The following is a 16,289-nucleotide window of genomic DNA, read 5'->3' as shown; positions in this document are numbered from 1 at the left end:
CAAAGGCTAAACGTGGAAGCGTATCCACTGACAACTGCATAGTCGGAGCTCTGTTTGCCTAAGACAGATGCATCCTGGATTTGGGTTTATTTTGCATGCGCCTTTGGACACTGAAACAAATGATGACAGGATCATACAGGTAGCTTAAATCAGCTGGGAAGCTTCTTTTTTTTTGCAGTTAAATAAACCAGTTCTCCATCCTTAGTACTAATTCATGTAAATAATATAGTCTGTTAAGTCACAAAGATCACACTGACCAAGCAGCATGAGATCAAGGGAAATTAAAGTAACAGAGGTCATCTATTTCTGTGCTGGAGCTACTTTTGCCCAGACAGGCGGTGCATCTCAGCTTCTGCTGGCAATAACAGCAAAACGAGGGGAATTGAATTAGAATTTAATCAATACCAATTCATCGCTGTCCACGTGTTAAAAAATAGCCTTTACTCACACAAAAACTCACCAATAGGTAAATCATAAAATATTGGTGTATTTAGAGTGTATAGTAAATATAGATCACTGTCCACACAAAAAAAAAAATCGATATGGTTGACATCTGCGGTGAGACTGTGAGGTTATTTCTCCCGCTCAATTCTCTTCCAATTAGCATTGCAGCTATAATTTTTTATCTGCTGCCTCATTTTTCACTTTGAAATGGGAATAAAATCCATTTCTTGAATCTTTTAGGGGGATTTTGTTTTCTCACTGCCTGAGGGCTGTATTTGTTATGTGTTCTGGCTGGATGTCATGGCTCAGATTTGTGCTATGCCAAAGAATTGACCTGCTTACAGTGTGGTTAAGTTTTAACTGCACATTTGCTTCATAACTATACATTATTTATCTGGGATCTGCTATTTCATATAGAGAGTACGAGATGAAAGCATAGCACAATGTTAAAATGTGCAGGATAAACTGGTCGATGAACACAGTAGCAGGCATTTATAAAACACCCCTTAAATGTTGAATTTGACTTGACCAGCTTCAACTTTCTACAGTCAAATCCAGACTGTAGCTGCACCACAGGTAGCATGTTGGACATGGTAAAATAAGCCATTGCGAGCATGCAGGGTTCCTTCTTTTGTTTTTCTTTCATTCTCGTTTTACATCTGTGCAAAGTGGTACGAGTATGAAAATGTTGACATGAATAAATTGCGGGTTAATACTGGCATAAAATAAAATAATTGGGGACTTGAGAGCGATCAATGTGTCTACAGATCTATGATTTGGAGAACCATTAATAAGTAAGGGATACTACCCATTGATGTGTACGCTGAATACAGTAGGCCCATGAGAATATGTGTCTTACTTTCAAATTGTTACTTTACAGTGCAGGAACAGTTTTCAGTGAAGCAGGACACATCTTGTATCAAACATGTTTTCATATTTAGAGATTTGGGATTTTTGAACGTGGACTTGCATGTAGTGTAAAAGTTATTCTAAGTTTTAAAACATGCTTGGAAAGAACCTTGGAATGTTGTCTCAGTCCGGGCCAACCTTCTTTCCTCCCTCAGTGGTTTGTGTTTCTGATACCCAAAACGGTTGAGAGCTTTTTCACAGATCCTCTGGTACAGTCCTTTGACCGCCTTAAACTGTCACTGATATTCTCGTTGCAAAAGCTCTTAAAGCTTCTGTGACACCTCTGAAAGGTTTCAGTTGGTGATAACAATAATTCTCAATGTGACTGCTGCAATCAATCACCGGAGTTTGACAGTGTTTTCCATTTTCACCCAACGGATGTTATTCAAGTGTACACAAACACACAGTTAGGACTTGGAAGCATATAGGATGCATATAGGATGTATTCAGCCAGTCTGACACCGTGAGATATTGTCTAGATATAATTATGAAGGCACTAGGCAAAGTATAATGACAGTTTTAGGCCATCCTGATATGTCATTCATTGTGTGTCAGTGTGTTGCACTGTGGCGTCTGCCTGCAGTGTGAAGAAACGGGACCATCTATTCAAGGCTGGTTGGCTAAGGCAGTCAGATTGATCACAATGGGAGCAATCTCATTTTTCCCCCAGACACTTGTTTGGGTTCTGTGAGAGAGCAGTGTAAGCTGTTCCAGTTGTCTCTATCAGAGCACACTCATCTAAACCTCTCATACTCGTGGGCAACGCGCAGAAGTGAACACACCACATTTGACGCACAGGAGGCACAGTAGCTGTGTGCAGTCGCTTTCAGATGCTGCCCTCTCCTCTGTAGCACAACACACACGTTGACGTTATTACATTGTGCCTCAGTGTGAGAGTAGTTACAGAGGACCCTAATCCATCTTTTACAGCTGATACTGTAGCTGAGCCAGAGGGTTTGGCTTCAAGACAGTTCATCAGACAAAGCCCTGTCTTGACTGTGTCGTACACTCATTGTGTGTGTTTGGGCATTTGTAATTGTGTGTGTTTCTGTTCGTGTGTATGCACAGGTCCTTTCGAGGCCATTAGCATTTGCAATGATTTCAACTCAATCATGCTGAATGTAGCCGACAGGATTAAGGTTGTAGAGGCAGATGTCAACAGCATCCCAAACATTGGGCACAAAAGGCAGCAGCGTCCTCTTTCTTTACAGAAAATAATGTAAAAAAAAAAAAAAAAGCTAAAGTAAAAATGTGCTGTGTGCCTGCTTAGCAGTAGCCGGACCTGCGTGCCAGATAAAAGAAGCACAGTTTAGTTATTGGCAGACAAAAAGTTAACTCGGCTCGATCTCTTTGATGAGCTCCTTATATGAATGCAGATCAGTGCTACCACCTGGAGCGACATGGCATTGTGGCTTTTCCACTCTGCTATGCATCACGGAGCACAATGATCCCCCAGATACATACAAACCACAGCCAGATTTGTACTATGTAGGGCAAGATGAGAAACGGGAAAACGGGAAGAACTAATTTCATTGATGTTTATGGAGAAAGCCACAGCATAATCTTGCGTGCATGATAGTAGTATTTACTTGCATCTCTCGAGGGCATTAACAGTGTCAGTGTTTTCCACCCAATTCTCATGTGAAAATCTCAGAATATGGCACATACTCTAAAATAAATTCATACTAATTAAAGGTGTGAACATAAATATGGTACAATGGTTTACCACAAACAAGAACATGACATATTAAGAACGCCACTGTGGTTCTTACTTTGATGACATTTATTCATTCAAATATATGAATGAATGAATATGTTTGGCTTTTCTTTTTTTTTTCACATTTTGTTCATGTTATGCATATTCAAATCATTCACTTTGTTGTTTTTGTTGCATTTCACGATTTTATATTTGAATTTTTAAAAGCACTTTGTAATTGTCAATTTTGATAATATTATAAACTCAAAATACATTTTGCTTTAATGTTATAAATTATATATTTTTCATTATTAATCACAAATTATTAATTAAATTCATGAATTATTTTATTGTGCATTTCCGGGCCGCTCTTGTGGCTTTGGGGTCATGACACGTACTTCACCTTGCGTGGTTAACGTACAAGCCAGCACTAATGTTTCATGTTTTCAGTCAAATTCTCTGAAGATTTTGAGGGACTCATGTAAAGAGTGGTCCTCTTGTAATGAATTATTTTCATTATTAAATCATTTGTTTTACTTCTTTGTATAAATGGTCAGTTGTTTTCATAGTTCAAAGAGATGTTGTCTTGTTATTTGTTTTGTCGAACCATGGATAAAATGAGTGAACGAGTTCTTGCTAACTGTGAATCTCATATAAAGCAAAGATGAACTCAAGCGCAAGATGCGATGCTGGAGGTTAAAGCTTTGGCTCCTGGGGCGACAAATAATGACAGTGTTTAGAGAAAAGAGGATACTCAAGTGTACTGTAAAAAAGATTACAGTTTACCTCTTTGCATTCTCTCATCCTGTAATCACAGTACAACACGGTTTTGATGGCTAGGTCTTCCACTTTAAGATTAAATTGCATGTCTACTGTAAAACACCCCTCTAAGCCGATAATATACAAGAGACTTCTGCATGTAGGGTTTTACATATTTACAGAAGTACTTCCTTTTAAAAAAAAAAAAAAGGTAATTTAGTTTCCGTTATCTGTCCTCAGCACCATTTCTATTCTTATTAAAGGAAATTGCAGGAGAACAGAGATTATTAAAGACTGAGATAGTGGCAGAAAATGACTTGGCAAATAATGAGCGTGCTTTTATTTAGTTTATTTTGTGCAAATTACACACTGAAATGATTTATCTTACATTGTCATGCAGAGTAACGTTTCTCTAGAAGCGATTATTGTCCCTCATATATTTTTGAAAGCAAGTAAAGCAAATGGCTGTAAAATGTGCACGAGCTCTCCTTCAGGCCTGTAAGACATCATTCATTTTAGATGCATTCAAGATTCACTCAAGTCATGTTTCCGCTATGCAAGTGATCTGCGTTACTCTGAGAGGATCCGCAGCTCACTAGGCAAGAATGTTACATACATTTTCACCTACCTATTACCAGAGGGAGATGAATTATTTTGGTCACTCTCTGTGCTGCTGTGGTGAAGCTGCTGCAATTCTTGGCACCTTTAGTAAAATTCAGTCGAACATGTTGCTCACTAATGAAAAATAAACTGAATCATTTTCAAGTAATGGGCGATGATAGGACTGTATTTTTCTATCTGTTGTCGGGGTTTCAAACAACACAGTTAAACTTAATTACTTTTTCATTGGCACAGTCCTAACGGGGCAAGTAAATGATATCAAAGGGGATAAGCTTTTACACACCTCGTTGACAAGCAGGGGCTCTTGTGGGTCCTCCCCCCGGTCCCTTGCCATCTTTCTTTATTACTGTTTAATAATCACATTATGTCCTCTCATAGTACAGTTCAAACACCCCTTCTACATGTCTAATGTGTTGCGTCATAGTGGAGGCAGCCAACAGAACGTGGCAGTCGCTTGAAGGGAGAAGGAGAAGTATAATGAATAATAAAAGTTGGAGAAATGTCTCCGGTGGGTCATTCGATGGCTTCCCTAAGCTCTTTTGGTACATTTAAAGCAGCAAAGATAAACTCAGTAAAAATGTTCACGTTGTCATCTGTCTTATCCGCTTAGAAATGCCTTTGTGCCGTACATATAAGTACAGTTAGAATCATTTTTGTCAGGATTCGTTTTGTCTCAAACCAGGACAAAATCATCATTAAATTAATATCATAGTCCTCCTTGTAAACAGGAGGTATGATGTGGAGTCAGTGAGTTAGCTATAGGTTTCAACATAAGCCCTGCATTTGTTTTGTACCCAACATTTGTTTACATGTTGGCAAATTGTCCCTATGAAATGAGCATGCTAAATCAGCCATTAGCTGTTCCTGTTTGCTGTGTACACCTGGCATTACAGACTAACTTACAGTTTGAAAACAAACTCCCATTAATACACCTAACCATGCAACCATAAATGGCCAAACAAATGTATTATATGTAACTGCTCTCGTTAAAGTGACTGCAGCTAAAACATAGAAACCTAAAACTCACTTTAATATTTAACATGTTTGTACTTGTATCTGAATGTCTTAATACTCAAATTCTGACCATGTTGTTGCAGCACACCATATTGAATGAGTAACAATTTGGTGTATAGATCCATTGCACAAAGCTTGGTTTGATGTGGGGCTGGCTGATAAAATTATTTATTTGAAAAATGTGAAAATCCCACCTTTGCCTCTTGTATCTTTAGCATCGTTGTTGTGACTGTAAAAGAAATATAAAATGTCACCCACTGTTGCCTAAATAAGGTTTATTTTAATCAGCTGTCCTCTGTTTTTTTCTCCCAACACTGCCCAAAATTGGTCCGTGCGTGAATTACAAAAAAATTGCAAGAAATCTCCTTTTGTTGCAGCAGCTAAAATAATGCACTTCCTTTTGTTTATTTCTCAGTAAACATCTAAATTATGAATCACTAGAAGTGGAAATGCAAAATACAAAAAAGTGCCTGTGGAGGTTTTAAGGGTTTATAGTACATATTGGAGATGGCTGCTATTAGACAGGGTTAGAAGTGCAATTCTTCTGAATATTTAATCGATATGGACTACTCATAAAATACATCCATATTCTTCAAGAGTGTAGCTTAAAGTATTATTCTCTTCAAAACCGAATAGAAATTCCCACTGTTCCAGTGTTTTTGTGCTATTTTACACACACACACACACACACACACACACACACACACACACACACACACACACACACACACACACACACACACACACACACACACACACACACACACACACACACACACACACACACACGCATACAAATACAAATACACACATCCAGAAAGAGAAAGCCAAAAGAAATCTCTGAAGATGAAGAGGAATATATCCCCTTCAGCAGCATCTCCCCTCTCTCACTGTGTCCGTCTCCCCTCGCCCTTTTCTTCCACTCTGTTATCTCTAGTCCTTTGAAACAGCACCTGTTACAGAATCGCAGCTTGGGAGCTCCGTCATGATGTAGTGTGCACTCCTGCGTGATACAGTGCCAGCTCCCAGTTTCACAATCAGCCCCGCTGATGTGCGAAGCAAACAGGCCACAACGTCTTCATCCTGCAAGAGCTTAATGGTTTCTAGGAGCATTGTGAATAGGGATCACCAGACTTGAACAGCGTGTGTTCTCTTTGTGCCATGCGCCTTCTGAAATATTTTATTTAGCTAGTTAATTCAGATGACTTTTGATGGTGAGATTGTGTGTGTCTTTACTTGATGAGTGAGGCGGCTGCAGCGGCCTTGTTTACTGTCTTAGCTGATGAAAATGTAATGATCCCTACAGCAAAATGGGGACATCGCAGCAGTAATTACACCAGGGTACAGCTCAGGAAAAGGCAATTTACTGTAAACACTGTTTACCAGGGCCGCAAAATGTATTCAGGATAAGATCCAAAAAGGGGTGAAAAAGAGAGGAGGACACTACAACCTTACTTAACTTTATTCACCGCGTACTTACTACATCAGTAAAGTGGCTCATTAGTAAGAAGCCTAATGAACCTCTCATTAACTTTAGATGTTTTTGTGTGTGCGATATCCGACACTATAGTTCAAACTATATTTTAATCACAGCTTTCTGGTGCTTCATATCATACATCATACTTTTCTTGTCCTCTGCAAATGAAAAAGCTCATTAACGGTCTGTTTTGTCATAAAAGTAATTAAGACTATTCAAATTTATTATGCCAGCGATTCCACTGCTACGTCTGTTTAAAACCCGTTATTTTTCTCGAAAGAAAAGTTTCGAGCTTTACCTCTTCTTGGCACCACATTAAAGTTCTGAACGCAGACGCATCCTGGCAGCTGCGTATCACTCTTGTATGTAAACAGCTTTCACTCAGTAATACACATCCATCAAATTCGCTCTAAGTATAAATCATGTCCACCCTACATTCCCCGCTGCACTGCTGCAAAAGACAAATAGGAATATGTATGGCGCATGCGATAAATGCAAACGCCTCTTTTTATTGGAGGCATTTTGGCCTTGTATTGTGTTTTATTTATAAACATATAAACTAAATATATAGTTGTTGGTTTTTTTTAACTCAGAACAATCTGGGCATATTGCAGCCAACTCCTTCCTATTCTTCCCTCATCGCCCATCAATAACAGTGAGAGACCTGTCAGCCACTGATTATGCTTTGATATTGAGAGTGGAGCTGGGATAGCTGTGTGCATGTGTATGCATTCTTTTGTGTGTGTGTGTGTGTGTGTGTGTGTGTGTGTGTGTGTGTGTGTGTGTGTGTGTGTGTGTGTGTGTGTGTGTGTGTGTGTGTGTGTGTGTGTGTGTGTGTGTGTGTGTGTGTGTGTGTGTGGGTGTGTGAGATAGTTGTGATATGTTTATGTGTATTTCTTATTATAAAAGAAATTAAATCGCTGGAGGTCGACGTTTTTCTGCTCATAAAAAAATGGATTTTCGTAAGTCATCCTGACCTTCCCAGTGGTAAAAAGTAGGCTGTGGTGGAAAGCAAATGCAGCTTAAATCAGCTGCGTGCCCTCAGCCTCCTCCTGCTGTACTGTATTTACACACTTGATGAAATAGGAATGTATCATGGACGGCAGCAGGTGCTGTATCTCAAAAAATGATCCAAATTAAAGTAGCACAGTATTCTCCAGCTCCACACAGTGAATGGAATTTAAATTATGTATTTCAATATTTCACAATTAACATAATGCCATATTGCGTCTGTGCTTTGATGCATATTCAAATATTTATTTTATTATGCATGATTTGTAGATCAAGTTATGGAAATTAGGGGTAACGCCCCATTCAGTAATACTTAAAAACATAAACTCCACCAGTTGGTGTGCCATATGAAACATGGCAGTGACTCAAAAGACTTGGTGCAGTGTGATAAATGTGTCTGTTGAGTGTGGCGGGAACCCCTGCTGCCAAATAATGATTGCCTTTGATAATAAGACTCAAGAAAATAATTTCCAAGAAGTCAGGTAATTAGGGAAAAAACTGGTTCAGCCCAACATGATCTGTACTACAAATTATTTGTAGATACTTTCAGTCAGTTTTCATAATCATCATGAATAGAGATCAAGTGCCAAGTTTTAGTAGCATGCAATGTTCCTCCCGCTTACGTTTACAACTATTTCTAAGTCGTGTGTTAATGCCAGCATAATACTGTAAGTTGTTTATTTCATTTTCAAAAAAGCAGCTCAAGGTTCACCAGCTATAGTCAAATGTAGACATGCAGTTCAGTATGTAGCCCAGATAAATCAATATGTGTTTTTGGAAACTGTTTCATATTGAGACTGGAGCTATGAGTGTGCTTAATCCTTTCCTTTTTAAAAGGTAAAACTATGATATTGAACCAGGCAGGATATCAAATCAATAATAGAATGTCCAATTAATCTATTTGTCCCCTTAGAAAAGAAGAATTGATTCCAGCTAGCTGTAGTTCAGGACATATTGACACCTTTAAAAAAAAAAAAAAAAAAAATTTAAAAAGCAGTTGCTTTGTATAAGAAATTACACAATGCACAGCCTGTAAAGCTACAACATTTGGTACATTCATTAAATTTTAGTAAAAAAAAAAAAAAATTGCATTTCTAAATCCTGTTGGATTAGCAATGATAAAAAAAAAGTGTGTTTTAGAAACGTGAATAGAGCACAAGTATGTGTATAATTTTAGAAAAAGCTACGATGTTTTACAATTTTATTCTAATTCTAAGTCTTTAGTTTCTTAATGGATCACTGATTAGATAAATTACTCAACTGGGAAAACACTCTCACAACAAGATCAATTTACTGTCTGTGCTGGATCAGCGTGTACAGTTTGCCCACATGTCATAGATTATAGATGTAATATCCATTATTTCTGAGGACACCATTTTTGTGGTCAAGAAGGTACTGAACCAAATGTGTTTAGCCAGGATGTAGGTCTAAATGTAGAACTGTACTGCTTTCTTGCCATGAGATAGAAGAGAGGTTTGATACCGCTCTCATGTTCTGTGCAGTAAATATCATATCGCAGCTGTCGGAACTGCTGAGCACAGCTTAGTTTAAAGACTATAGAAACAACAGTAAACAATAGCCTGTTGCTCTCAGGTGCTCAGAAAAACATTGAAACTACAACTGGTCATGGTCATGAATGATATTTGAATTTAAGCTTGAATTACTCTTGTTATACTTCAATATCAAATAAAGATAACCATAAACTGTTAGTAATAGCACTTCCAGTAATTTATGGCACCTTCCCTCTGCCTCTTCTGTAATAGCATATGGAGTCATTTTATAGAACATGTGGAGGCTAATATGCATGGCTGTCGGAAGGTAAATGAAAGTTTGCTTGACAGGCTCACACTCCCTTCCCTTATCTCCTCCTCGAACCTCTTTTCCCTCCCCCTCTGCAGTCAAACTATCCTCCATTTTTCTTCCTGCTAATTAACAGGGAGGCTGGTGATTAGTTCTGAGGCAGAGCTCCCCACCCCTCCGTCATCCTCCAGACTCGGAGGTGTGTTTTCGCTATGACTGGAACATGTGTTAAAAGCAGCTGGGTAGTGGCAGACAGCTTCGGAGCAGTAGGGGAAAACACGCGCTGAGTCTATAGCTGCTGTTCATACACACAGCGATGACAGGATATAAACACACACAACTGGAGAAAGCTGTCATATATGCCCCAATCCATACACACATCTGGGTTCACTTTGAGATATTTACCCCCACCCCCCAACACACACATACACAATATACAAGCTCTAGTTCTCCCATTTTCCTCTTTGGAGATACAGACACAAACACACACTCGGAACGTTTCATTATCTCACATTGTTTATCATCCATTCAGGCATTCGGCGCCATGTTCACGCAAACACATTTACAAAGCATTGTTTGCATCTCATTGAGGGATGGCTGAGCTTATTTCACACTGCTACAAAGATGGGTAGGAGGGGAGAGATGCAGACATAGACAAACAGAATAGCAAGCCCAGACGTAAACAGATAGCCAGACAGGCACTCTGCCTTTGGGTTTGTGATTCAGAATACTAACAAGGCGTCTCGGCTCACACCCAGGCAATAGAAGGTGCAACGTAGGGGAGAGCCGAGCAACGGCAGGGGAGGGACGACTTACCCTTGAAATCCTACTGGACGTCGTGGGTGCCTCCCTGAATTGTCCATTACATCATTGGCTGTTTGACTTAGATTGCCATGCTGACAATATAAAAGGAACAATGGGGATGTTTTTTTTTTTTAAGGATTCAGTTTTAAATTAAGGATGTAGGGATGCCCAATGTTTATATGTGGCCACATCCAGACAGTTAACACTAAAGATAAAGGTGCCCTGTTGCCTTTAATATGCATTTGACGTTTTCAATGAAAAGTTATTGCAAACATAAAAATACAAATTAATATAAAGATTTTGTGTCCACCCTGTTTTACTCCCCCACTGTGGCTCTGACTTATGTTCTCCCATACAAAGCAGTTTTAATTCTATAATTAATCTGATATCCGTGCATTAGTCATTTGGATTGCTGCTTCATGCATCATGTGTTCTTTTTGCATATTACATTTCCTTGTAAAGTGTTCAATCAGATTCAATGTAATTTCTCCATGGTGATAAATTATAATTTTTTGCTTTAGAGCTTCTAATGCATGTCATAATCACTTAAATCATGCTGGCTATTTACACTTTAATTCACTGGTTGTGAACAAGGATCATAAGCCGATGCTCTTTGGCACAGAAATTGTTATTATACTGCTGTGACTACTAATGCTGTATTAATTAATTAAAGCAGTCCAGGCTAAAAAATCAATTGCATCCATACACTAAAGAGTTCAGGATTTATACTGTGATTTACATTATGTTTTTTTGGTCCAAAATAATAGTATTTTTCAACATTCAGACCAAGTGTAGCGTGTTGTTAGCTGTGTGTGCTGCTCTGCAAGACATAAAAAGACATAAACGTGTGTGTGTGTGTGTGTGTGTGTGTGTGTGTGTGTGTGTGTGTGTGTGTGTGTGTGTGTGTGTGTGTGTGTGTGTGTGTGTGTGTGTGTGTGAGAGAGAGAGAGAGAGAGAGAGAGAGAGAGAGAGAGAGAGAGAGAGAGAGAGAGAGAGAGAGAGAGTTTAGAGAATGCCAGGGTTTTGCATTAGTCATTTTTCAGGCTGATTAAGAGGTAGAAGTCTGGCTGCTGGAGAGACAATGACAGGAGAGTATCACGGTTGTTGTTTTTTATCCCCCTCTGGTTGCTTGAGCAGATGACTATAGAGGTTTTTGTGTGTTTTGATTGTTACTTTGGAAATGAAATGGCACAAAGAGTTTGAGGTTTAAGATTTAGAGGGTTTAATTCAAGGGTATTTTCACACATCATTTAAACAGTAATGAGTCCCACTATTTAAAGGTGCAGTTGGGGAAATTCTTACTGCCATATAACACAAAATGACTGTTTCAATGATCACACCCTGCAGCTTGACGGAGCTGCTGTTTGCTATGAAGGGCACGCACATTTCAAAAGCTTTTGAAACTCCATTTTTAGCACAGCCATTGTGAAAAAATGCGTTTACGTCTTTCATTGTAACTTGAATAAAAACAAATAATGCTGTTTCGTATGAAACGTATGGTTTGTAATGAAGAACCCTTTATCAATCCAACTCTGCATTTGCTCTCAGGTCTGCAGAGCAATATAACACATTTTAACTCATTGTTTTAGGTTTCTGGCCTGGAACATTTTGTCTCTCCCTGCTCTCATTCTCAGTCAATTCCTGCTGCAGCATGCTGATGTTTCCAGTAAGAAAAAGTTTTAAAAACCAACAATACTATTCTAACATGAAAAGATAGACAGTCAAAGTTAGCGACGAGTTGGTGTTGCACCATTTAACAGTTGGATATTAGTCATAAATACTTTTGGTTAATGGAGAGCAAAAAATCAGGGTTAACACAATTATACATATAAGAAATAACAGATTACATTATTACATTACTACAAACAGCATCAGAAATGCATCTGTTGCATTGTCTGACTGCTGAAAACCTTCAAAGTGCAGGAATTGTAATGTAAGTGAAACCACATGCACAGTTTTGTGCAGAAATTGTACTTCATCACCTCACTGGAAAACGTCACTTATGCTGCTCCACCTACCATAGCAGGAACAGGCTCTGTGCAGATTTAAATAATGGGCAGCCAATGACCTTTGCCATGCAGCTGCCTTTATAAAAGCATCGGCTTTGAGGCCATGTTATATTAGAGAGTTATGTATATTTTATTCCCAGCAATTGTGCTGTTCTGCATTATAGAGAAAACAAGAGAGATGAGATAGTGCACATACACAGCTGAGTCACTCTGAAAAAATGCAGCTGAAACTGCAGCTTGAGATGTAAAAACAAAGATTTATGACAATCTTATCAGTTTTTATTCTAATCCCAGCTTTTACAAACAACTCCTCTCCTCTTGTTGTTTTATATATCTCACTAGTCGTTGTTGGTGGAGGTTGTTTTTTTTATATGATTTGTCTTCAAGCTATCATGTCAAGCAAACCTAAGTAAGACTGAATTGTTCACTTCATCTTGTCATTCATCCAACACATTACGCTGAACGTGGAATCTGTGATGCTGGTGGAAATGTGGCGGACAGATATTGATGAATAATGTGTGAGTGTTAAGCCCCAGAAGTTTACCAACAATATATCATGGAATGACTGAATGGAGAAAATATAGACAATTCTGACATGTCGCTCGCTCATGTACAAGTTTATGTTGAAACAGACACATCAAAGCAAATCCCCCAATTGTCTCGCGTAAGCTGTGAAAGTGCAGAGGGATGGATCAGCCCACTGAATGTGCTCACATTGTGGCCACAATTGAAGATTGGAATAAAAATATTTAAATCTCTTTGAGACAAAAAATATTGAGGATTGTGCCAAACTTGGTATTTAGTGCATATTTCTCACTTGTTTTTGTGCAAGTTTATAGTCTGTGATCATTTTTCATTATAAAACTAAAAGTACGTTGTTCATTTGTTTATTCATTCATTTTAAGGGTTGATGGGGGGAAAAACCTTCAATAATTAACAAGAATTCAAAATGTACTAAACGTTGTAATTCATAATGGTCTGATAGGCAAAGGGTATTATTAATACTATAATATAATATTTCTTCATACACAGGCAGACATCAAATGCCATTATTTCAGTGGACATATCTATGACAGTTGCTGAGGGATCTGCAGGCATCAACAGTGCAGGCATATTTGTTTGATAAGGAAGGCAAATATTTGGATTTTGCCAGGACGTTGTTTATAAGAGTGTTCCAACTACGGCAGCTCCCCTCTGCTGTAGATCTTGCGTCGTCTGCAAGACGCCAAGCGCTCGCCATCCCAGCACCCCGTTTCTTCCACTGGGACCTGCCATTCCTGTCAGTCATGTGCTATCAGTGCGACTGCAGGCGCTGCTTGGGCCTGCCCAACTACGAATCTTCCCCTTCCTCCCTTTCTTCTCACCCCACCCCTCTCAACAGTTTGTGTGTATCTCCCACCACCACCTCAGTCCTCAGTGAGCACTCCACTTTTTACCTTCCATTCTTTCTTCTGTCTAAGGTTTCCTGCTCTCTACTTTTCCTTTTTCTGCAAGTCTCTTCAGTTGATACTTGATACTGGACTTTGGTACTTTTTTTTTTATTTATTTATTTTTGCTTGGTTTGTTTTGCGTCTAATTTCAAATCTTGTTCTCTGTCTCTTTTTCCCCTCTTCTCTCGCAGGTGTAAGGAGGGCTATCATGGACTACGCTGTGACCAGTTTGTACCCAAGACAGATGCTATCTTGTCAGACCCAAGTACGCTCTCGCTTCCATTTTTTATTCTACAGTCTTGGTGTATTGATCTGTAACATGAAAACAAATTCATAACAACAACATGTTACATGCCCTTGAGCAAATGTCTGACTCTACTGTATTTGTCAACAAGATAAATATAAAAGTGAGAACGGCCTTTAAATTAACTCTTGCAGCGCAGGATTATATGGTCCTCTAACACTGCATAAAAACATACTTTTATAGGCTTGTCTTTTGGTGCCATTTTTATAGTTATAGAGCTTATATGATTGAAATTCTCATTCTCAGTGCACAATAAAAGCAGAATGAAGCTGTTTTACATATTACAAGCGCAGGGAACCGCAAGGTGCTCCTGAAGATGACAAAGCTGTCACAGAAAAGGAAACGCTCCACTGCCCAGGATAAAAGGTTGAGATTCATTTTCCAGCTTTTTGCTACTTATGCTAATGTAATGTAAAAGTCAAAAGAAAGAAAAGATATTTCTCCTCCCAAAAATAAGTACATGCAGTTCGTATTTAATCTAAGAGAACACCTTAATTGATTAATAATGTCATAATGTGGAGGTTTTCATTTGAATATGAACGCTAGCAATTATTAAAGCAGTAAAAAACATTGCCCAGACAAAATGTGTATTATGAGGCGAGATTTCTTTATTGCCACTGTATAAAAATTAAACCCTATGCCCAAAACCTCCTTTTTAACCTTTATTCTTACTTTGCTTCAGTCTAGCTAAGAGGAAGGAAAATCTTCAGTGTCCTATTGTTCACAAAAAACAATTCCCCTGAAGTCTTTGAACCCCCATGACAGCTGCGAAGTGTAGTTAAAAAATAAAGAAAAAAGTCAAAGGTACAAGAGAGAGAAATTGGAGGCCCTGAGCCTTTCCCATGAGACTGCGGCTTTACAAATTCACACTGTTTTATGGAGTGACTTGTACCTCTACACCCAGAGTCAGGGAGAAAACTTAACTCCTATCGCCTTCTGTTTGATTCCTCCCAGCCCTCGAAGAGTTCATTAACGGGGTCACAAGCTAGTTTCACAAAGCATGTTTCATGTTTTCATATGGCCCTCAGTTTTCACTGGGATTTATTTTATCTTCTGTCGGCAGACATCAATTTTCCTGTGTGTCTGGCTCGGGAGATTTTTTTGTAGTTCTTTAACATAAGCCGAGCTTCATTGTGTTTTGCACAAAAAAGGACACTTAAAGACACAAACGGATTACAACACATTTATAATACATGTTGGTTTATTGTCCAAAGGGCAAAATATAAAAGAAAACATTTTTTCATGACAAACATTAAAACACAAAATAAAAAAAAAATGGTTTCATGGAGCAGCATCTTTTACAGTAGCTGTAGGTAAACCTATCAATCAGTTTAATCAGCATGTGGTAAACAAAACACTTAAAAGTAAGAGTCTCCTAGAAAACAGCAGTTGTGATAATATGCTCCAAAGCTATTGGCCCAGTTTGTGCTCTTACTGTAATAATACCAGTGTTTGATTGCCCACCTTTTCATTTTATGAACCCTTAAAAACAAAGGCATTAACTTTTAGCAAGCCCTCATATATGTCTGCAAGGTGTGGACAAGAAGCAAACCACTATGTTTTTCCTTCTCACATTGAATTCTTTGATTCATTTCTAGAAGCATGTTATCATTTCTGATAGTAGTATAAGAGTACGTGGTCACATGAAATAGAAGGATGGCTGAGTAAGTGGCCAGTGAACACACAATAAGCTATCCATCATATTTAGTGTCTTCAAAAAAGCTTTTGCAAAACAAATTTAAGAAATCTTCAGTACTAATATGTTTAGTTATAAACACAGGTCAAAAGCTTTGAGAGCTGTTACACAAAACTGTATACAAATATTATTGTATCTCAATGCCACGCCTGCAACCAATTACCACAGAAAACAGTTCTGACCACAACCCTTCAGTTGCCATGACACTGGAAGATTTGGGAGGAGAATGAAGCCTATTTTGATCTCTATTGATACAGAGTAATCTAAAATTTACCCAGATTACCAAGGGTTTTGAAGGATTATCTGATTTCTAAA

The 16,289-nt window shown here is 38.5% G+C and overlaps 1 protein-coding gene across 2 annotated transcripts in view; it reads left to right on the top strand.

The window, feature by feature from the left end:
- nrg3b (neuregulin 3b) overlaps nucleotides 1-16,289 on the top strand; it is a 178,101-nt gene that overhangs the window by 135,680 nt on the left and 26,132 nt on the right. For both annotated transcript variants that reach the window (XM_069691700.1, XM_069691699.1), the window contains exon 3: nucleotides 14,166-14,239. In XM_069691700.1, the coding sequence (XP_069547801.1) occupies nucleotides 14,166-14,239 (74 nt within the window). The remainder of the gene's footprint in view (nucleotides 1-14,165; nucleotides 14,240-16,289) is intronic.

This window comes from Brachyistius frenatus, unplaced genomic scaffold (assembly GCF_029030835.1).
Source record: "Brachyistius frenatus isolate BFR_SWC_R1_liver_20210118 unplaced genomic scaffold, ASM2903083v1 Contig_11, whole genome shotgun sequence".
NCBI classification, from domain to species: domain Eukaryota; kingdom Metazoa; phylum Chordata; class Actinopteri; family Embiotocidae; genus Brachyistius; species Brachyistius frenatus.
This window is presented reverse-complemented; position numbering and strand designations above follow the sequence as displayed.